At 42.1% G+C, this 23952-nt stretch overlaps 1 protein-coding gene across 3 annotated transcripts; it reads left to right on the plus strand.

Moving 5' to 3' along the window:
* myom2a (myomesin 2a) lies at positions 1–23809 on the plus strand. Of its 3 annotated transcripts, XM_068727508.1 has the most exons (39): positions 1–71; positions 999–1137; positions 2555–2662; positions 3101–3239; positions 4024–4178; positions 4343–4435; positions 6111–6199; positions 6419–6457; positions 6920–7084; positions 7225–7386; positions 8364–8505; positions 9057–9256; positions 9340–9393; positions 10921–11048; positions 11735–11918; positions 12434–12451; positions 13043–13217; positions 13390–13511; positions 13701–13718; positions 14311–14498; positions 14594–14720; positions 14923–15101; positions 15262–15376; positions 16822–16981; positions 17622–17728; positions 17821–17865; positions 17966–18102; positions 18197–18341; positions 19043–19102; positions 19351–19418; positions 19525–19638; positions 20034–20121; positions 20315–20353; positions 20480–20585; positions 20813–20976; positions 21263–21299; positions 21394–21416; positions 22254–22309; positions 22807–23809. In XM_068727508.1, exons 2-39 carry the CDS (start codon positions 1022–1024, stop codon positions 23329–23331), a joined length of 4590 nt encoding a protein of 1529 aa, XP_068583609.1. In that variant the 5' UTR covers positions 1–71; positions 999–1021; the 3' UTR covers positions 23332–23809. The 3 variants fall into 3 exon arrangements, with proteins under 3 accessions (XP_068583609.1, XP_068583611.1, XP_068583610.1); XM_068727510.1 differs by lacking the exon at positions 999–1137 and having other exon boundaries at positions 2–71; XM_068727509.1 differs by lacking the exons at positions 1–71; positions 13701–13718 and having other exon boundaries at positions 328–1137.
* Positions 23810–23952: the final 143 nt, after the last annotated feature.

The raw sequence follows: 23952 nt of genomic DNA on the forward strand, positions 1-23952 counted from the left end.
CATCAGCAAGTGCTTCCCAAGCGGCATCAGGCTGTGTCTTCCACCGCTTTGCGCTCTTTTAATCTCTTGGGGTAAGTCACTTTTCCTCATTTTGATTTCACCAGTAGCCTCATTTTACTGGAGAAGGACACATTTTGACAGGTTCAGAGTAGAGTAGGGAAGTTGTAATATAAATGGCTGTAGATTATCTGTCATCCTGTGTGTGTGAGTGTGTGTGTGTGTGTGTGTGTGTGTGTGTGTGTGTGTGTGTGTGTGTGTGTGTGTGTGTGTGTGTATGTGTGAGAGAGAAACGGCAGCAGTCTGTTGAACCTCCCTGAGCTCTACTTCCTGACATACCGGGGCTATTAAGAGGTGGCTGACCCTCTTTTCCCCAAGTTGTGTCGGCTTGAAGAGAAATGCTCTTGTGTTGAAATAATCATCACACAGAATGGAAAGCATAATTAGCGCTGACGGTTTTGGATTGGACAGCTGGTTTAGTGAATTCAGTCTTGTTTGATTTAGTACAGTGGGATTGGTCTCATTCCCTGCATGGTGTTTTTTTTGTTTTTTTTAAATTAAGAAGTGAGATAAACGTTTCCTTCATTTCTCCGATCACGGAACAGGAACAGGCAGCCTGCTGAGAGCTATTCATAGCGGAGCCTCGTGAGGTAGTAAGGTGAAACATGTGAAGTGCTGAGCTCTGGTCTCTGTCTTTCTCTGAGACAGATATGCTCTAATGATATTCACGTATTCTTTGCACATCGGCGTTTTAGCTACTGTTTGCCACCTATAATATGAATATACGTGAGTACACTGGAGAGCTCTCTGTGTCTGTTAAACCTGCACATTTGTGAATGTAAAGATGTATGTCTGCACGTCTTAACAGTGTGGGTCACAGAGACGTCCTGAAGCCTGCGGTAACGGTAATGTTCCAGGGACAGACTTGTTTGCTGCCCTGGCTAACACATGTTTGGTCTCCTCCTCCTCCTTCCCCCCCATCCTGGTGCTCGTGGCCCCAGGTTCTCCTTGAAGTGTTCCCGTCATGGCTTCCAAAGTCACACCTTGGTATAAGAAGAAGCGCGTGAGCCAAGTCAAAACTGATTATGCCTGTCACCACATTCATTGTGTGCTGCGCACCAGGCAGCAGACGGCAGCGAGGTATGGAGGTGGAAGCTTTCTTTGCTGCTTTGTGTACTGCCGCCCGCTGGCTTGGCGGTCTTCGTATTCCTGCTGCATACGCGTCCGCTTCCTCGCTGGCTGTCCGGCTGTCCTCGGACGGCGTTTTAATACACAAAAGCACCCGATTGAACAAGTACTGATATTGAGCTCTGCGTCCGCCAAACAGTCAGACTCAACGATGCTTTTGACCGTTTTGTCTTTATCCCTTTTTTTTTTGTTTGTTTCGTTGGGCTTACATCATCACAGACTAGATTGTTTACCTATTGGGCTGTAACTATTTGGCCACAAAGATGGCAGCTTCAAATGCTTGTAAATCTCCAATGTAGTAAAAGCAGAGTTAGTGGTATTACGTATAAGAGCGATGTATTGGCAAGAAACTGGCAATTATGTCAACGTAAAACCTAAGCTTGCTTAGTTTTTTGATAGAACATTTTCTATACCACATGTGGGTTTCTGGTCTAGAAACACTGATTTTCTTGCAGCATAACTGGTTGGAAACACATTCAGTATTGTTTGGCCCATGACTCCTTATATCGATCTATATATATATATATATATATATATATATGGCCCATGAATCTAAATATCTTCCCCTGTGGGGTCCCAAAGCCCTGCAGTCCGGGACAGGGCTACAGATGATGCTAGCGCTGATGCTCTGCAGCTTTTGGACATAAGAGACTAGATTGCTGTAGAACGCTTTTCAAAAGCTTTGCACCCCACCTGCTTTTTGGCCGCTAGTGAGGAGGGCGGAACATGAAACTACGAGCCAAGTCCGCATCTCCGGGTCATCTTGTTTAAAGACGCCATGTTGTCGTGTCGGAGTCCGCATCCCCCTCTGAGGCCAGCGATCAGATCAGAGCTGTAGATACTGATATCAGTGCTCAGCGAGTTTGTCTTGAAGTTTCCCACGAGAGAAATCTGAGTATTTTCTATCAATTTGATCAACTGAATGTTTCCTTTACAGGGTTTAGGATGACATCTTTGTCCATGCCCCTCATCAAATTCTCGTCATGTGTATCCGACGCTGATCGCAATCAACCTTCTCTCAATAGATTTGTCTGCGGTGCAGTAACAATGCACAGTGAATGAGGAGGTGGCAGCGAGTCTGAGCAACAGTTCAGTTTTAAATTGGGCATGATTAACATTATCGTCTTTTAGGATTATCACCATATTCTGTCAATCCATATCAAGACAGTAAAAACACGATATTACAGACCGGGAGGCTTTCATATGCGAGCAGCTGGCACTATTTTGTACTAATTTTCACCTCAGTTGGATCTTGGGAGATTTCAGCGCCACCACCTGCTTCTGCAAAACTAAAACCTGAAAGTCCACTATGGCGGAATGTTCCTTTAATGTCTGTTTTATAACGATGGACCTCCCCCCCCCCTTTTAGATTCGGCAGGAAATCAAGCTCCACCTCCACGTCGGTGAGCAAGGTGCAGGCCCAGGCCACAGAGGCTATGGCGGAACAAACCTATACCATACCGGTGTTCCGGCAGAGGTGAGTCCCCATCGGCTGCTGTCATAATGTCAGGCTATTTTAGGTGTAAAGTAATACTGAACCACAGTCTTTACTAGCTGACCACAGTCAAGATGGCACAGTAATTTACTAAATGAACATCATGGTGTGTTGAAGAAGACTTGAAACTAGAGATTGAGACCATAAACTCATGTTTACAATGTTTACTGAGGGAATAAATCAAGAGAGAAGTAGAGTCATTTTAGACTAGACTTCTATACAACCAGAGGAGTCGCCCCCTGGTGGACACTAGAGAGAATGCAGCTTTAACATGTGATGCATCGGCTTCACTCTGTAGAACCGGAGGTGCTCATAAAAGACAAATGTTTAAGGACTTGTTCTGTACATCACGTGACGAATCACATGCGTGTTGTTGGTTCTTAGATTAGCAGTGGATCAATTTAAGTTGTGTGTCGGTAGGACTGTTGAGGAGGGGACCGAGGAGTACCAGCGAGTGAGCACGAACGTTGAGAAAGGACTGACTGTTATTCAGGATGAGCTCTACAGGATGAGGTTGGCCACCAAGGCCACAATGGACAGTCTCGCTATCCAGAGAGAGGTAAGCAGCCCGGAGGTATTTTGTGCTGTTATAATTGTGTTGTACTATTTATACTGAAGCATTCAGTACCATTACATGCAAAACTGCCTGATTTTTTATAAACTAAGTTAACATAGCTCATGTTTAACAACAATTTTGATTCACCATCCTGAGTACAGCAGTGAAAATACACAGAAATCAAGGTATAAAACCTTGATTTCTGTGTATTTTCACTGTATTCGCACATATGCAGATGACACTCAACTGTACATTTATGTTTTACACACCACCCGGTCTCGTTGATAAACTGCATCGACACTCTGATCGGATTAAAGTGTAACTCCACCCCCACATCTGAGTTTAACGCCACCCACTGCACAATTTAGAAAAATGCAAGGTTAAACATTATTTTTTCATCATAGATTTATACACAGTGATTATAATAATATATATTTTCAGTGAGTACATAGCTGAGCATCTTTTAACAGGCAGGGTGTTCCACTGAATTGTGGCTTTTTTACGGAAAAAGCTGATTGCCCAACAGCAGTGCAGCGAAATGGTGTTGTAATATATATTTTTATAGACGATATTCTTGAGGATCTATTAGAATTTACTGAGCGAGTAGACACAAAGTCACATAGTGGAGGAGGGGACCATGAACCGTTTAAAGTTGTACAAAATAACATGAATTGGATTTCACCAGTGATGTATGAGGACTCAAGAGGTCTTGTTGCCCCCGACATGTTATTCAATAAGACATATGGGAAAGGATCATAGCGTGCATAAATATGTTGCCTGCGTCCAGGTTAAAGACATGATGTACAGGAGGAGGGATACGTTGGAGGAAATCCCAAGGATGCCGGACTTCATGGTGGCCCTGCGGCCTCACACCGTGTGGGAGAAGACTCCCGTCAAGCTGTACTGCACCGTGGAGGGAACCCCAAGGCCCGTGGTCAAATGGTCAGAATATTCTCATGCCACAGGAGCGGGTCTTAGACCTTAGCTTTTTATTCGAAATGTTCAGCACATCTTGTATTGTTGTACGGACCATCGGAGACTCGCGTGTCCCCATAAACATGCTGGTTTGACCAACATGAGAGCTGACAGCTGCTGGCTCTCTGCAGGTATAAAGGAGGAGTGGCAGTCGACCCGCTGAACGCCCCCGGGAGGTACAAGATCGAAAACAAGTATGGAGTCCACGGTTTGATCATTAGCAGGTACGACCCCAAACACTCTGCGGACAACACGCTTTGATTTGAAGAGTTTCCAAGAATACAACAGAGATGTAAACTTCCTCCATATTAAGAGAGCCACTGCAGGAACCTTTAAAGTTTTATTGATATTGCACATTTCATACACGCAGGCAACTCAAGGTGTTTCACATAACAGAGTTTAAAAAGACACCGGTAAGAAAGAGTATACAATAAAATATAAAGAGCTTAAAAGAAACGCATAAGAAGAATAAAAGTACAAAGTAAAATATAAAAAGATGTTTAAAAAGACACACAGGTGAGAAGAATCAAAGAGTATGAAATAAAATATTTAGAAAGTAAGAGAATACATAGGTGACAATAATTTTTTTAAAAAGTTTAAAAAGAAGAATAAACGATTTAAAACAAAAAGTTTATAAAGAAGAATATGAGTATCAAATAAAATATGAAGAATAAAAAATAAAAGTGCAAAGTGCAAACATTTTAGCAGAGTTTAACAGTAAGAAAATCACGTTCTTCAATTATGTTTTCTGCCTGGATGAAATGGAGAGAGAGGGAGAGAGCGAGCGAGGGAGAGAGGGAGCGAGGGAGGACTGTCAGATTGAAGGGGACGGCCCGGCTGTTTGTCATCTTCAAGACTCCTCAGCTGTTCGTGTCGAAGTGCTGACCTTTGTGTCATTCGAGCCACGAATTCCTCTCTCTCTCTCTCTCTCTCTCTCTCTCTCTCTCTCTCTCTCTCTCTCTCTCCGGTCCTCCGTCATTCCACATTCCACATTCCAGGGTCAGCGAGGAGACTTTATGTCCCTGACTTTGTAAAAATTAAGAATTTAGTCATTCAGAGCCCCGAGTGAAACGCTCTATAAGAAGAAGATGAAGAAGAGCACAGACTCGGAAGATGGATCGTCTTTTAAAATAGTCCAGTCCGGGGGGGGAAAGGGGGCGGGGGGTCACATTTCTTCTTTCTATTCTCACCCGACACACCAGACTCCTGCCATCGGTACACCTTTTTTTACCAGCTCTCTCCCCCGCATGTGAGATCATTTGTCAGAAGAAGGCAGTGCATGATGTCCTTGCGTCGTCGTCACACATGGACCTGAGGAGTTTACGGCTGTTCTTGAAGAGCCATGGTGGTGTTGCTGAGGAAAGAGGGTTACTTTGAGAGGATTCAGAGCTGGAAGATGAATCACTCAAAGGTCCCGTGTTGTAGAAAGAACTGATTTCCATTTCTTCTTTGATTATAAAGCAGGAAACGCTCACAGCCCGTATTCAGAAACCGTGTCTTTAAATGAGCTGTCTTAAAGAGACAGGCGCAAAAAACGGAGCGTTTCAGGCAGATGGTGAACACGAGTATATTCAGACGGACCGTACGAGAAAAATAAAGTGGTTTTTGAACATTAAAACATGTGAACATGTTCTGGAAGAAACCCAAATGACATGTATGAACCTTGAAATGAGCATGATATGTCCCCTTTAAATAAACAGTTATTATAGACTAACACAAGATACTCAAGTAGATATCATTCAAAGACAAGGCAGTAAAACATATAATACAAACCGTACACAGTTTAATTAATATACATTAAGTTTCAGAATTTAAAAATCCATTTATGGAAAGCGTAGATGTATGGATGTATGTTTCTATAGTTGGATAACATTGTTTCCCTGCTGTCTGGTCTTGTAGGTGTGTTGTGAGTGATACTGCTGAGTACAGTGCTGTGGCCACCAACGCACATGGCGTGGCTACCAGCAAGGCTACCGTTACTGTGAAGAGTAAGTCATTCTCGTATTCTGGCTCTGTACCATTTATTATTATTTTATTTTATTTTATTTATATATATATATATATATATATATATATACATATATATATATATATATACATATATATATATATATATATATATATATATATATATATATATATATATATAGTATCATTATTCACCTGTCTTGTTTCTCTTTTTATTCATGATTTTCTTTCCTTCACAGGACCAGCAGGATCCGGGGAGTCCTGCCTGCTTGGTTTAGGTGAGGGGAGAGAGGAGGAGGTAGAGAAGAGGAGGGAGACTGGAGGAGGGAGAGAGGAGGAGGGAGAGAGGAGGAAAGAGAGTAGAGGGGGGAGAGAGGAGGAGGGAGAGAGGAGGAGGAGGGAGAGAGGAGAGAGAGAGGAGGAAAGAGAGAGGAAGAGGGAGAGAGGAGGAGGGAGAGTGGAGGAGGGACCGAGGAGGAGGGAGAGAGGAGGAGGAAGAGTGGGGTCAGTAGCTGGAGGATGGTGCAGGTCCTCTTAATTTAGAGGATTAATTCATTAAGTTAGTGATTTAAAAGATGTTGAATTCATTCATTAGATTCAGTCCAGATGTTAAGGATGAGGATTTTAAAGGGTTTACCTTCAGGTTTGATTGCAGAAATTCTCACATAACGTCCAGCTTTTAAGATGCTCCTCCAAAACAGAACCGCGTTTCAATGAATATGTTGTGACTTCCTGCTCAGTGCCCCATCTGACTGAGATCCACTCCAGTAAGCTGGAGGTCAGCCTGCTCGATCGGTTCTCGGTGAGCTTCGGCGTGGAGGGCGGCTCCATCGGTCTGGTGTGCACCATGGTGGTCGTCCCCGACCTCCCCAACCTACCCCCCCTCGCCCAGTGGTACAGAGACGGTAAAACATTCATTCGTTCGGTCATCGTTCCTGCCTTGCTCCAGGACACATCAGCACATTTTATTCTGATTTAATTCAATTTAATTCAACAAGATTTTGCTCTTTCCTTCGCTGTGTTTTATCGCCTTGCCTGCGAACAGATAAACTGCTGACACCAGGTAAACTGGCGGAGATGTCGGTGGGCGGAGGTGCGGCCCGCCTGACGCTGCCTCACCTGGCCAAGGACGACGAGGGCCTCTACACCCTCCGCATCTTCACCAAGGACGGCACCGCGGAGCACAGCGCCTACCTGTTCGTCTCAGGTGAGGGTTCATCTCTCTGCCCCATGTCGCATTTTAACATCTATTCATGCATCACTAATAACAATAAAATAGAATTACAAGCTATAATAACAGGAGTAGTGGTAAAACATCGTGCAATAATAAATAGATTAATAAAATAACATTAATAATACAATAACAATAAAGCAGAATAAATATTTAAAACTCAAATACAATAAAATAAATTAATAAATTAACAACAATAAAGCAGAATAAATATTTAAAACTCAAATAAAATAAAATAAATTCATAATTTCACAACAATAAAGCAGAATAAATATTTAAAACTCAAATAAAATAAAACAAATTAATGAATTAACAACAATAAAGCAGAATAAATATTTAAAACTCAAATAAAATAAAATAAATTCATAATTTCACAACAATAAAGCAGAATAAATATTTAAAACTCAAATACAATAAAATAAATTAATAATTTCACAACAATAAAGCAGAATAAATATTTAAAACTCAAATAAAATAAAATAAATTCATAATTTCACAACAATAAAGCAGAATAAATATTTAAAACTAAAATAAAATAAAATAAATTCATAATTTCACAACAATAAAGCAGAATAAATATTTTAAACTCAAATACAATAAAATAAATTAATAATTTCACAACAATAAAGCAGAATAAATATTTTAAACTCAAATACAATAAAATAAATTAATAAATTAACAACAATAAAGTAGAATAAATATTTAAAACTCAAATACAATAAAATAAATTAATAATTTCACAACAATAAAGCAGAATAAATATTTAAAACTCAAATACAATAAAATAAATTCATAATTTTACATCAATAAAGCAGAAGGTGCAGAAGGCGATGAAGGGGGCCGTTGCTATTGATCATTATGTCTCACCTTTCTATTTGCATCCCTCTTCCTGTCCTCCATCATGCCTCCCTCTTTCCTTCCTACCGCATGTCCTTATTTCCTTGCTCCCTTAGATGCCGCCCCCTCTGCTGCCGGGGCCCCCGGCGCACCGATGAGCGTGAAGGCATACGACGTCAACGCCGACTACGTCCTGGTCGCCTGGAAACCCCCCAACACCGTCAACGAGGCGGCGATCACCGGATACTTCGTGGATCGGTCGGTCTGCATTTCTATTTTTACAGCACACTGACAGGAATGCAGTCAAATTAAACCACTTCTGATGATGTAATACTATCATCATACTCCCATCTGTATGTCTTTTATATTACATTTCTATTGATTTAAGATCAATTTACCGTGTGAGTTAGTATGATGAGGTAATGCAGCTTTCACTAAATAACATTGAGGCCTAAAGTGGCAACAGAAAACGTGCTGAGACTACAACTTGCAATGCATTTTGGGACTTTTTCAGACCATCAGGGAAAGAGGACGAAAGGTTTTGTGCATAACAATAAAATTAATAAAAATAAATAGCAAACAAGTGCTGCAAAAGTCAAGAATTATAATAGAAATGTAGAATTAACAATATATCTCTTTACAAATAACAGAGCTGTACAGTTTTTAAATATAGCAAAATATTTACTAAATGTGTGAAAATAATAATTGTATCTATAGATTTTTATTTTGTAGTAATAACTGATGATGATGCATGATTTTACCCTAAATATGCACTATATTCTTACGCGGATGATTTCCCCTCTCCGCAGGTGTGAAGCCGGCAGCGACACCTGGGTCCAGTGCAACGACGCCCCGGTGAAGGTTTGCAAATACCCGGTGCACGGCCTGAAAGAGGGCCGCTCCTACCACTTCCGGGTCAGAGCCGTGAACAGCGCCGGCGTCAGCAGGGCGTCCCGCAAGTCGGACAAAGTGACCGCCCTCGACGCCGCCGAGAGCGAGAGGCTGCAAGGTACCGAGGGAGGTAAATGAACCCAATAGAAACCCGGCGGGCCGCCGCTGTCTCCTAACGGCTCTGTTGTTTCCCCGCGACAGTGATTAAGATCGAAGGGAAGTACGACATAGTGATCAAGGACGATGACCTGGAAGGTACGGTAGATTCCAGAGGCTGACCCGGGTTCACAGATGTGCTTCTGATCCTTTTAAACCACTTCACTCAAATACTAACGCGTGTCTCTGTCATCAGCACCGTCGCATCTACATGACATTCATTGGGGAATCATCTTTTATTGCTGAATGGAGGTTATAGACTTTATAATGACTCCATCAGAAGAAATGTGGCACCTTTAAAACGTAGTAACTAAGTACTCAAGAACTCCCCTTTAGTCCAATTTAGAGGTAATTGTACTTTATATTAATTTGATGTTACTTTATTCTTCTACTTCACTACCTTTCCAAGGTAAATATTGTACTTTTTACTCCACTACACTTGTTTGGTAACTTTAGTTACTTTGCAGATTAAAATGTATTATTATGAATCAACAAATAGATTATGAAGTATTATATTATATATTATAGGTCAGGATACACATATATATATATGATGAACAACACAAGCTACCCAGCAGCTTATAATACAAATATAAACAATCATTTAATATGCGTCATTCTGAAACGGGACGTTCTTCACAATGAGTACTTCTACCTTTTGTAAGGTAAGTTTGCTTTGATGCTGATACTTTTGTACTCTTACTTACTGAATGCAGGACTTCTACTTGTAACAGAGTAGTATTACTCTGTAGTATTGCTACTTTTACTGAAGTAATAACTCTGATATCAAGATATCAGCAATTATCTTTCTTTTATCTCATTTATTCCTCCGTTATATTCACATTTTTCATAGAATTGTGTGGAATTATTAGCTTTTACGTCGACAAATTATTTTAATTACCTCTTTATTGTATCGTATATGTCTCCCACTGACACCAGACAAGCTTCTCTCAAATGTCAAAATAAAACCATGAAACTGACACAGAGCAAAATGAAACTCAAACACACGCATCGATCTAAACTCTAAACTCTAAACTCTGATCTGTCGTGATCGAAACGTTTCACCGCGTCCTTTTCCCCGCCTCCTCCCCTCCTAACCGTTGCCGTGACGCCTTTGATTTAACTCCACCCCTTTCCTTTCACACTTTAATCGACTGACGTGGTTTTTTTTGAAGTTGTTGTTGTTTTTCTTCTCCAATTAAACCACTTGAAGTGTGTCGAGTATCTCCTCCTCCTCTCTAAAGCAAACCTTTAACACGGAAACTAAAACACATGAGGCTCTTGTAGAAGTCCCACATTTGACTGTAATATTGCCAAACTTTAGGTCCTTTAGTGTTCTAAAGGGACTCTATTAAAGGAATCCAATATCTGTAGGAGTCTAACATACGTCCTCAGCAGAACTTTGCTTTGGTTCTCCTGTCTGGTTCTACAAACGTGGAGAAGAACCTCACACAAACACACTTTCAAACATCCGAGCTGTCCCTTTAAGCTCTTTATTTGAGTTAGAACTCCATTAGTGTATCTGACGTTATGAAACACATTCTTCGAATAAAGAGTGTGAGACTTCTGCAGCGGGTGCCTCTTTACGTAGCGTAGGCCTCAACACCGTTCACTCCCAACCTGTAGGCTACGTAACGATCCCGGGGGAGCCCGTCGACGTCCACGCCTCCGAGGTGTTGAAGTCGTACGTCGTGCTGAGCTGGAAGCCTCCCAGCCCTCGCGGACGAGCTCCGCTGTGGTACGTCGTCGAGAAGGTGTGTGACGCTTCGCCTTCTTTTTGGGCTCCTCCCCCCCCCCCCCCCCCCGTTCCCCGTCGATGCAGCACACTGTTAAAGCTCTGCGCTGTTGTGACGATGAAGAACACGTTAACCTCTTCAGCTCACTTGTATTTTTTTGGGGCTCCGCTTGTTGATATGGCCAGAAAACATTCATATTCATATCATCTCACAAAAAGAGTTGACGATTCATGGACATGCTAGGGCGATAATAAGGTCGCACGTTTGAACTAATATATATATATATAAACATACATTAGTTCAAACGTTATTTTTCTCACTTATTGTGGGTTTTTTTATTCTCTTTTATAGTTTTTATTTCTGAAAATTACAATATTTCTAATTTAACTTTCAAGTGAACGTTTTACCCTTTCCTTATATGTCTTATGTCAAGTTTTAGGAATCCTTGCTAAACTTGTCAGTATCATTGTTATTCTGACACACACACACACACACACACACACACACACACACACACACACACACACACACACACTTCATTTGAATGCTTTACTTGAGCCCCGGTAAGACCAAACAAATCCAAAATTGAGCCCCAACTATGCAACGACACAAGCCCCCCCCCCCCCCCCCCTCTGAAGCTCCTCTTTGTGTCTGTGCTACATTGATGAAGTCCCCCCCCCCCCTCCCCCCCTCCCCTCCCACAGTGCTTAGCAGGCACGGGAGCTTGGCAGCGGATCAACACGGCGGTCAAACTGCACTCCCCCCGTTACCCGGTTTTTGATTTGCAAGACGGGCTAAAGTACCAGTTCCGAGTGTATTCGGTGAACTCATACGGCTCCAGCGAGGCCTCCGAGCCCTCTGAGCCCGTCCAGAAGGTGGAGGAGGACGGTAAGGCCCCGCCCTCAGCGCACAGACCCTTTCACACAAACACCTGGACATGCACGCATACAAACATGTGACGGCAAAGTCAGAGCGGATTTATGTATTTTAATACCTCAAATAAGTCACATTTAGTAGAAGCGTTTGAACTTCTACCTCTTGTGTCAGAACCTTGTTTGATGCACCTGCTGCTTCATGCAGCGAGATTCTAAATGCATCTTATATTATGTCTGGAGTTCCTATCAAGAGAAGAACAACCGACCGAAACAAGAACAAACCTGGTTTTCAAACAGAAATAAGAAAAAAGAGGACGTTTGTTTCTTTATCTTCTCCTGCAGGAGGAAACAATGGGGTCAGATGACATTTTAGACAAGAACGGACTTTTTGACATGAAACATTTAGTACTTTTTAAGATGGAAGTGCCTCTAAAACAGCAAACAGTTTCAGCAAACATCCTGAACTCCAAACACACAAAATGTCTCTGCAAACAATGCATGAAATCATCTCATCGCTGTGTGTTCCAGGTACCGAGCTGCCGGTCGGTACGTACGTTTTAATTTAAAACACACACACCGCTTCACGCTGTTGTAAGGTCACAAATGAGTTCACTGGTCCACTGTGTGTGTGTGTGTGTGTGTGTGTGTGTGTGTGTGTGTGTGTGTGTGTGTGGTCTCACCATAAGCACACTGTGGCTTCAGGCTTGTGTTCCGTCACACAGGATCTTTAAAACGAACCACACACACACACGTTGTGTTGAACCCACAGAGTTTCACAGACTCAACACTTCGTCTGTTCTCGTAAAAAAAACAAAACCTTTTTGCACGTTTTTATAAGTGAAGTCGTTGTGTGACCTTGCAGTCTGTGCAGGAGCACACCTGCTGTGTGGATGGGAGCCGCTGCATTGCTTCCAGAAAGCGTAGTCAAGGTGATACGTTCCTGTGATTGTCATCCTCATCCTGATGTGTTGATATACCTGCATACAGATGTTCATGGGTCCTTTGTTGTCTTACGTCTACGGATCATTTTGAAAATGTTTTAAAGGCAGCGATAAACCTTTTTTTGAATATGAATGATTATTGCGTCATCACTAGTATTCATTGGTTATTCCCCCCCCCCCCCCCCCCTCTGAACAGGCGTCCCCTCTGCTCCCGGTCAGGTTGTCGCCACCAGGAACACCAAGTCGTCCGTGTTCGTGCAGTGGCAGCCTCCCAAAAATCTGAAAAACCTCATGGGGTACTACATCGACGGGCGCGTTGTCGGAACCAAGGACTGGTTCCCCTGCAACCACAAGCCCTTCAAACACTCCAGGTGAGTCAGTAAAGTCCAATACCTCAAATCACAACAACTCAGAGGAGCACTAGAAATGTGACTAATAGTTGTTAGAAAGGTAACGGACTGACTGACGGCACTGAAGATCATCATGACAGTGAAGGAAACTACAATGTGTGTGTGTGTGTGTGTGTGTGTGTGTGTGTGTCAGGTTTGTGGTCCACGGTCTGATCCCAGGAGAGAGCTACACGTTCCGCGTCCAAGCCGTCAACGTGTTCGGCCTCAGCGAAGAGTCTCAGGAGTCCTCCCCCATCGCCGTGCAGCCGGCGCTCGGTAAGAACGTTCGTCGTGAACTCTGTGTGTGTGTGTGTGTGTGTGTGTGTGTGTGTGTGTGTGTATACGGCAGCCCTTTGACCTTAAAAAAAGTGCTTTTCAAAAAGAAACTCACGAGTCGGCGCCGAGTTCGCCGCGGCGTCAGAAACATGACGGAACGTTTTCTCTCCGTTTCATTATTCTATCCAGGCAAAGGGGTGGAATATGGTACGTACCAAATAGCTGATTGTCTCCCACCCGACTCACCCACTTTGTCCACTGTCACTCTGCATCGTGTGCTTCAATCACAGAGCTGCACATGTTCACCGTCACAGAAGTGGCAAAAATACATAAAAACACGTTTGTTATATCGAAGTCCTGTACGGTTATTCAGTCCACAGTGGTAACACGTCCATGACTGTAACGCATTATAAACACACTTATGATGCGTTATAGACTGCTTATTATAGCTGTAACCACTCAGACATATTCATAGTGCTTTATGACAATACAAACAATGAAACATCTGAGAGACAAGCAGTTATTCTGAAGTATTTTGATACTTTGTGAGTCATTATAGAAGGGTTTATAATGTGTTATGATTGTTGTTATGAAGCATAGATATGTGTGAGTGCTTATATCTATGAGCGTTCAGTGCTATAAGCAGATTATAAGTGTGTTTATAACACATTGCGGACACTTCTACTCTCACGGTGAAGTGAAATAATGAAACACAGGCGTGACTCGTGTGTGCCTCCGTTTAAAGTTGCCAGTTAAGCGTCTCATATTAAACGTTGAAACGTTATAACGTGTGACTCAGCAACTCCCAGCGCTCCGTTCGGCATCACCCTGCTGAGCTGCGACGGCTCCTCCATGACTTTGGCCTGGAAGCGTCCGGAACACTGCGGCGGCTCCAGGATCACCGCTTACTACATCGACAAGAGAAACGCCGACACTCTGACGTGGCAGGAGGTGAACCTGACGGCCGTGGCGGAGAGGATCTGCACCGTGAGTGGCATCAATCGGACTCTAAGCTCCATTCGCATAAATGAAACGGTAAAAAAACACTAACATGTCCTTCCTTCCTTCCTTCCTTCCTTCAGGTTGACAATCTGACGGAGGGAATCTTCTACGAGTTCAAGATCCAGGCCGCTAACATGGCCGGTGTCGGCGTGCCCTCGGCTCCCAGCGCCCCGATCAAATGTGAAGCTTGGACCACGGAAGAGCCAGGTGGGAGAACCATCACTGCCTCTCCAATAATCTGCAACACCGACTCACTGTTCTCGTAATATTACCTGGTCCCTCTGTTCTTAAAGTCTTAGTGAGCGTCACCGCCCACAATACGCACCCACAGAACCCCAAGGCAGCCGGCTCTCCTCTCCGGTTCTGCTCATGTTTTGTTTTCTTTTTTTGGTTGTCTTCTGTCCTCCAGGTCCGGCCTACGACCTGAGCTTCAGCGAGGTCCGAGGTCAGTCCCTGGTCCTCCTGTGGAAGGCTCCGGTCTACACGGGAACCAGCGCGGTCACCGGCTACTTGGTGGACATGGCCAAGAAGGGCTCATCAGAGTTTGTCACTCTGACTCAGGAGGCTGTGAGCCAACGTTTCCTGCAGGTAGGAGTCCAACTGGAGACAACGCTGCAACTTAAAGTTCTAAGCTTAACCTAGCTGTGCTCCTCCTCTTGTAGCCCTCGCTCCGCCGCGCTCGTTGTTGTGGCAACGAGCCACACAGCTTTTGAATGCATTGTAAAGCCTGCGCATGGTTTCCCTGCAGGTGACCAGCGTGGAGGAAGGAGAAACCTACGTGTTCAGGGTTCGGGCCGTCAGCGCTAAAGGTGTCGGGAGACCTTCCCGGTTGTCCGAGCCCGTCTGTGCCAAAGCTCTCCCAGGTAACAACGGCTCAACGCTGCTCACCTGTCTATTCTGTGTCTCACCTGTCATACCGACAGCACACCTATTACCCATCAATTCTGACTCCTTAGAGCGTTCATGTAGTATCCTTTAATATCCTTTAGTATCCTTTAATATCCTTTAATATTCTTTAGTATCCTTTAATATCCTTTACTATCCTTTAATATCCTTTAATATCCTTTAATATTCTTTAGTATCCTTTAATATCCTTTAATATTCTTTAGTATCCTTTAATATCCTTTAATATCCTTTAATATTCTTTAGTATCCTTTAATATTCTTTAGTATCCTTTAATATCCTTTAATATTCTTTAGTATCCTTTAATATCCTTTAATATCCTTTAGTATCCTTTAATATCCTTTAATATTCTTTAGTATCCTTTAATATCCTTTAATATCCTTTAATATCCTTTAATATTCTTTAGTATCCTTTAATATCCTTTAATATCCTTTAGTATCCTTTAATATCCTTTAATATTCTTTAGTATCCTTTAGTATCCTTTAATATTCTTTAGTATCCTTTAATATTCTTTAGTATCCTTTAGTATCCTTTAATATTCTTTAATATCCTTTAATATTCTTTAATATCCTTTAATATTCTTTAGTATCCTTTAGTATCCTTTAATATCCTTTAATATCCTTTAATATTCTTTAGTATCCTTTAGTATCCTTTAATATCCTTTAATATTGTCTCCAATGTTGCCTCATTATTGTCAGCTTATTAACCCATTAATGTCACCATGGTACCGTTTTAAATCCAAGCATTTATTGTTATCGTTACCAAAATTATTAAATAGTTCTGTTGCCGTCTTTAAATGAGGGTCCGCGTTATTACTCTTTAGGCCCTGTTTACATAAATCTCCGTCTGATAGTCCCCAGATATACTTACAAAGCTATTACCTGGTTATTACTTCATTATTACCGCTTTATTATCAAGCTATTACCAAGTTATTACCACGCTGTAATGTAAAGTGCTACCTAAACAGATGTCGATTACATGTTTGCGAATCATTGACCTAGAAATGCAGAAACCACAGTTTTAGTTTTGGACTGATGTCCCTCCTAAAATAATGTCTAAATATATGAATGAAGACAGTAAGTCAAGAAGTGTTAATTACTACTTTATTACACTCCTTGTAAAGTAAACTCCTATTTGAGACCTGGTTGTGTTACATCAGTATTTGGACTTTAGATAAATAACTGGACTGAATCTTGAACGTTTTTTCAGTTGTTGATACATGTGGCCACTTGTTTGCGCAGTACTTGGACTACTGGATTTGTATTTGCAGTATTTCTAAAGGAATAATATGAAAATCCTGTATCTTGACTCGACTGACCGAGGCGCAAAGAAATACCCAGATCACCTCACAACGCGCTGCAGCTGGAATGCGGAGCAGAGCGTGACGCTCCTCTCCTGTTCACAGGCACTCAGGAGATCGTACCCGGCGTGGACGAGGTGACCGGAGACGTCTTCCTGTCTCTGGAGGCCTGTGAGATCTCTGAGACGTCCACGTTCGTGTGGTCCAAGAACTACAAAGCCATCGGCGACTGCCCCAGGGTCGCCGCCACGGCCAAGGGCCGGACGTAAGCTCGCCGCCATCCTTCAACGCGCCGCGGGAGAGGAGCCCGGCTGTTTTATTGTGAAAAAACAATCATTAGAATTTGGAAAATGACAAATTAATTAGAGCTTCTAGTGATTTTACGACGAGTTCCTGATAATTTCTCAAAAGTTTCCTGGAAAGAACTTTGTAATTTGTCACTTCCTGTCTTTTATTTTAGAGTTTGAAAGCAGTTATATATATTTTTCTATGCTCTTTGTAATGTTTATAATTACTGTATTATTGGAAATGAGCTGCAACATTAAAGTGATGAACATTAATTAATGCATCATAATTATAATTATATAATATCATTTATTCTGCTTAGTGAGTACTTTTACTTGTAACAGAGTATTTCTACACTGAGTACTTCCACCGTCGCTCGCTTGTAGCAAAATTAAACCTCTGAAAGACTCGTCGCTACGTTAGCTTAGCATTCAGCAGGAGTGAATTAACTCGACGTGGACAAACTGAACCCGCGTCTCACATTATTACTTTTATTAATTACTTCGAATTTATTTAAATTAGCAGATAATTCAGAGGAAATTACAGATCCATAAAAATATGGCCCAGAAAAAATGTGACAAAACTGAATAAAATGATTTTTCTCAAACTAAATTTCTCAGCTCCAGACTGACGTTCACCAACCCGGACAAAGGCGATCTGGGCAGATACTCGGTGGTCGTCACCGACACGGACGGAGTGTCTGCCAGCCACACGCTGACTGAGGACGGTACGTCTTTGTCCGTCTTTGTCCGTCTCCCTAGGCTTTTGTTGTTGTTGTTGTGTGTTTCTCACGTTTGCTGTCTTGAATCCATTCTGCAGCCCTGAACACCATGCTGGAGCTCAGCTATGCCATCAGACATCCTGGTGAGTATATCGTGCACCAGCAGCGCACAACTCTGAGTCAATTAATATCAAGACCGTTCCCTAATCCTAATCCTCGTGTGTCGTTTGTGTTTCTGCGCAGTCGTTCCTCTGAAGCACGGCCTGAGCTACGAGATTCTGCCGAAGGGTCACGTCCGCTTCTGGGCGCAGGCCGTCAAGCTGTCCCCCTCCGCCTCCTACAGGTTCATCGTTAACGACAAGGAGGTCAAAACCGGGGAGGTAGCGCTTCTTCTCCTCAGCTGTTTAACACGAGATGTGAAGAAGACTCCTGGTGGATCGCAGATGTAACTGTTGTCCTTCGTCTTCTTCTCAGGGCGTCAAGATCAGCCACGATGTGGCCTCAGGAGTCATCCAGATGACGGTGGATACGTTCACCAGGTCCAACGAGGGCACTTACACGGTCCAGATCACCGACGGCAAGGCCAAGACCCAGAGCTCCCTGGTGCTGGTGGGAGACGGTGAGGCTTCCTCCACATCACTCATATCACTCATATCAGTCACTTCACTCACACTGACTCACTTCACTCACATCACTCATATCACTCATATCAGTCACTTCACTCACACTGACTCACTTCACTCACATCACTCATATCACTCACATCACTCACTTCACTCACACTGACTCACTTCAGCACAGTCTTATTTATGAGATGAACGCCGTGGTACACGTTATATTACAATGTGAGGAACGACGAAGACGAAAGTCTGATTTATATGGAATTATTCACGCTTTTGAGATTTCTTTGTGTCAAAATGGATTTAAATGTAAATATGAATTAATATATATATATATATATATATATATATATATATATATATATATACTTGAACATTCTGCAAAATTGTTTTTCAGTCTTCGTCTGACATATTTTTGTTGTATGTTTACATTAAATGAAATCCGTGGTGTAAAGTAACTTTGTGCTCAAGTATAACTTTGATAAAAGCATCGTGTTTTCATTCTATGCTGCTTTGTGCTCCTAGTCCTCTACATAGATGCTTAGTTTATAAAATATGAGTAATTGTTACAGATTAAACTACCCAACAATATTGAATGCAGTTCAGATTATCTAAAACACAAGATGCTGATACTTTTATACTTCTACTTGTATTCTGTTGTGTTGATCGTGACTGGTGTGTTTTGTTTCTCCTGTTTCAGTGTTCAAAGTTGCTCTGAAGGAGGCCGAGTTTCAGAGGAAAGAGCACATCAGGAAGCAAGGTAGCGACCCACACACACACACACACACACACACACACACACACACACACACACACACACACACATCACACACACAAACACTGGTCTCATCACTTTTGTGTATTGTTATGCATGTAAATATTAATTTGATTTAAAAGAGCACATTTAGGAGGATTGTTCATAGGTTTTTTTATCTTTTTGTACTTAATTTATTGATGCTCTTTATGTCCTAAAGTCCTGATTTAAATGATTCCACTTCTTCATTTCAGGTCCACACTTCTCTGAGTATCTGTACTTCACTGTCACTGAGGATTGCACTGTTCTGCTCGCCTGCAAGGTAAAACATACAGTCACCATCTCAAAACACAATCTTTATTATCGCTTCTTTTTCTCTCACTGAAACTAATCCTGTGTGTGTGTGTGTGTGTGTGTGTGTGTGTCAGGTGGCCAATGTGAAGAAGGACACGTCTTTCCGCTGGTACAAAGAGGACGATGAGATTGTTCCAGACACTCCTCCCAACGTCGTGTCAGGAGCCTGTGCTCTCCCCATCCCTCTGGTAACTACTGCAGCATCTCACCAAAGTACATTCATTCTCACTATATACACACAGTATATAGATATAGATATATATATATATATATATATATAGTATATATGTATACACCGTGTCCTGGGGTTGTAAATGGCTACAGATACAATTTATTCACCTGAACTAGTTTGAAATATAAACAATATGTACAATAGATGAAGCTACAATACAAAACAAAATGTAAAATACCTGATTATTATTAATCATCCGTCTCAATAGTGACTCTCGTGTGTATTTTCACCGTGACTGTTTAGACGGCTTCCTTACATTATTATATTATATATGTATATTCAGCTTCTTCTTGTGTTCTTCATGTCACTGCTGCTCGTTGTTGATGCTGTAATAATGTTTATTCTCTTCAGTTTTCCAGAAAGGATCAGGGCGTCTTCAAGGCCGTGCTCAGCGACGACAGAGGAAAGGACACGTCTCTGTTTGACATTTCAGGCAAAGGTAATAATAATAATAGCAATATTAATAATCTTGATTTGATTGACAACCTTTCATACAATACATGCAGTTTAAAGTGCTTTACATTTAAAAAATAATGAGGGTAAAGTGCTTTGTGTTGCAGAGGAGGTCGCTTATTGTTATTCCTATATTATATTATAATGTAACGTATTTTGTGTCCGTCTTTGATCTTCAGTGTTTGACGACATCATCAACGCCCTCGCCCAGAATGCTGGTGAGTTTGACCGTTCCCCAGCATGAACTGCTGAGCCTATATACTGTACATGTAGTCTGCTTTAAAGTAGTGCAACAGTTACAAAGTGCAGCCTGACTTGTAACTTCGGGTTGATCGTGTTTTCAGGTGCGTCCGCCTCTGAGCTGGTGCTGCAGTGTACACCAGAGGGCATCAGGCTGCAGTGCTACATGAACTACTACACAGAGGAGATGAAGACCGTGTGGAAGCACAAGTACAGTTTCATTATCCGTGTATATGACTCCGCCTGGTACATCACCAGTGTGCCGGGTGGGGACGCTCCGCTTTATGCCAAATATCAGCATCACTAATCTAGATTTCCTAGTACAGGGATTTTGTTTTGGTACAAAAAACATATTACTACAAAAATACATCGTCGTGTAAGTCTGCTTCATCGCTGTAGAGAAGTGACTCGTGTGACTTGTGGTGAAAACCCCGCAGGGGGAGTAAGATCGCCTCCTCTGAGAAGATGAGGATCGGCGGCACGGCGGAGATGGCCTGGATGCAGATCTGTGACCCGTCCGACAAGGAGAAGGGGAACTACTCCATCGAGATCTCTGACGGCGTGCAGACCCACACCAGAGCCTTCGACCTCTCCGGACAAGGTAAAGACATATCTGTGACACGGGACGTTGAAGGGCATTTTTATTTTGTAAGAAATGGCAGCTTTTTTATTTTTTTATAAAATAAACAAATATTTTATTTTATTTATTTTTATATTTTTATATTTTTATATTTTATTTATTTTATTTATTTTATTTATTTTATTTATTTTTATTTATTTTATTTATTTATTTATTTATTTATATATTATATATATTTATATTTTTTACTTATTACTATAAAACCGTTGGTGTCTTTATAAAGTAACGTTTTATTTATTTTTTGCAGCGTACACCGATGCCTATGAGGAGTACCTGAGACTTAAGTGAGTTATTTAAGAAAACGCTACTTTGTGAACATTCATCTTTAAATTGTGTCCAAATTAATTTTAATCATATTTATATTCTTTTATCTTTTAGGGCAGCCGCATTTGCTGAGAAGAGTGAGTACATCATTATTTAATAATAAGCCGACACTGTTAGAGATTATTTACTCCATTATTTACTATAAGGGAAGTATTCTCTACTAAAGTAGAGTTTTACTTTATTTTAGTCAGTACAGAAGTATTCTCCACTAAAGTAGAGTTTTACTTTATTTTAGTCAGTACAGAAGTATTCTCCACTAAAGTAGAGTTTTACTTTATTTTAGTCAGTACAGAAGTATTCTCCACTAAAGTAGAGTTTTACTTTATTTTAGTCAGTACAGAAGTATTCTCCACTAAAGTAGAGTTTTACTTTATTTTAGTCAGTACAGAAGTATTCTCCACTAAAGTAGAGTTTTACTTTATTTTAGTCAGGGCAGAAGTATTCTCCACTAAAGTAGAGTTTTACTTTATTTTAGTCAGTACAGAAGTATTCTCCACTAAAGTAGAGTTTTACTTTATTTTAGTCAGGGCAGAAGTATTCTCCACTAAAGTAGAGTTTTACTTTATTTTAGTCAGTACAGAAGTATTCTCCACTAAAGTAGAGTTTTACTTTATTTTAGTCAGTACAGAAGTATTCTCCACTAAAGTAGAGTTTTACTTTATTTTAGTCAGTACAGAAGTATTCTCCACTAAAGTAGAGTTTTACTTTATTTTAGTCAGTACAGAAGTATTCTCCACTAAAGTAGAGTTTTACTTTATTTTAGTCAGTACAGAAGTATTCTCCACTAAAGTAGAGTTTTACTTTATTTTAGTCAGGGCAGAAGTATTCTCCACTAAAGTAGAGTTTTACTTTATTTTAGTCAGTACAGAAGTATTCTCCACTAAAGTAGAGTTTACTTTATTGTCTCTCCTCAGACCGTGGCAGAGTGGTCGGTGGTCTGCCTGACGTCGTCACGATCATGGAAGACAAGGTGAGGAAGTTAAACCCGTTGACACGGATCAAACCGGCGTTAATAACACGTAACATGACATTATCATACATTATACCTTCGGGGTTTTGTTTACGTCACTACAAGCAGTTTCCAGAAACAGTGTGACTGTTTTCATTTGGGAACTTTTTTGTAACTCAAGGTCCACTTACTCGCTGCCTCCAGAGGTTTAGACCACTTCACAGATCTTCATCTGCAGTTTGCTCAGCTGTTATGGAGAAGAGTCAGCCGACATGCAAACCCGATAGCTTTTATGATTTCATGCACAAACATAAAAAATAAGCAACTAAATAATTTACCTTGAAAATAGAAAATCCCAGCTCGAGGTCCACTTAGCTTGTTCCACATCAAACTGAGTCTGAGTCTCAAAGAGAGTAATTCACAATAAAAAGCATTCAAAGATTTGAAAAACATAAAATAAATTAACCTTTTTTGAGCAGACATATTTTTGACTTGAGGTGCCTCTCGTCCCCCTTCAGTCTCTGAGCCTGACCTGCACCGTGTGGGGCGAGCCGACCCCGGAGGTTTCCTGGTTCAAGAACGAGCAGGAAGTCGCCTGCAACGAGCACACCAGGGTCACGTTCGAGGGCGGCAAGTTCGCCAGCCTCGTGATCAACACGGTCACCCCCGACGACTCCGGCAAGTACAGCATCAACGTGCGGAACAAGTACGGCGGCGAGTTCGTCGAGATCACCGTCAGCGTCTACAGGCACGGCGAGAAGTTACCCGAGCCCAAACTGGGACAGCCCAAATCGGCCGCAGCCACGCCTGTGCCGCCGAAGTCCCCGGCCACGCCCTCCAAGACCCCGACCCCCACCCCTTCTAAGTCCCAGACCCCGGCGTCCATGAGGAGCCCAACTCCAGCCTCCACCCCGGTGCCCAAATCTCCAACCCCGACCCCGAAGTCTCCGACCCCGAAGTCTCCGACCCCGACTCTGTCTCGCGGCGTCAAGTCGCCCACCCCGCCCAGGTTCATGAAGTCTCCGACCCCACCGAGGAAGTGAAACGACGGCGCTGACGTCTAAAAGGGGGGGGGGGGCGATGGTTTGATTTAGAGCATGAGTGTGAAACCAGGAGGCGTTTAAGGTTGATGTAGACGTAGTCACTGTTAAAAAGTCCCACTTTGTGAACTTCTGGTCGATGCTTCTGCATTCTAGTTGCAGGATATTCATAGAGGTACAAAAAGAGAGACTCACAGACGTTCAGGAGATTTCCTTTTCACGTTCATATCATTCAACTGGCCGCTGTGCTTTTGACACAGTCGGGGGGGCGGGGGGGGGCAAAGACGCACAAAAAACGAAGAAGAAAAAAAAAAAACAGGGTAGATGTTGATGTTCAGTGTTTTAAAAGATGCACCTTCCACTGCTCAACCTGAGTGGAATGCCTGTTAAAGAAAAGGTTCGTGGATGTTAAAGGGATAATTCCTGTTATTGCACAATTTCATTCTTATCAGTGACATCACTGACGGAGGAGTCAGACGGGTTGTACTCAAACTGTAAAGTCGTCCCCAGAACCGTCCTTTCTGGTTCCACTTCCACCAAACCTACCTATCGTGTTTACGCGACGTTTCTCGTACAAAGAGGGATTGTCACCGACGCGTCACGACTTTCAGTTTGACTTCCAAA

This window comes from Cebidichthys violaceus, unplaced genomic scaffold (genome assembly GCF_023349555.1).
Source record: "Cebidichthys violaceus isolate CVI_PGR_0920_01 unplaced genomic scaffold, fCebVio1.0.p SCAF_4, whole genome shotgun sequence".
Taxonomy (NCBI): domain Eukaryota; kingdom Metazoa; phylum Chordata; class Actinopteri; order Perciformes; family Stichaeidae; genus Cebidichthys; species Cebidichthys violaceus.

Excerpts from the sequence above, each read along its gene's own strand:
- myom2a (XM_068727508.1), top strand. The coding sequence starts at position 1,022 with ATGGCTTCCAAAGTCACACCTTGGTATAAGAAGAAGCGCGTGAGCCAA. Across the intron at positions 14,721-14,922 it reads TTGGACCACGGAAGAGCCAG|GTCCGGCCTACGACCTGAGC; the intron begins GTGGGAGAACCA and ends TCTGTCCTCCAG. Across the intron at positions 21,417-22,253 it reads AGCCGCATTTGCTGAGAAGA|ACCGTGGCAGAGTGGTCGGT; the intron begins GTGAGTACATCA and ends GTCTCTCCTCAG.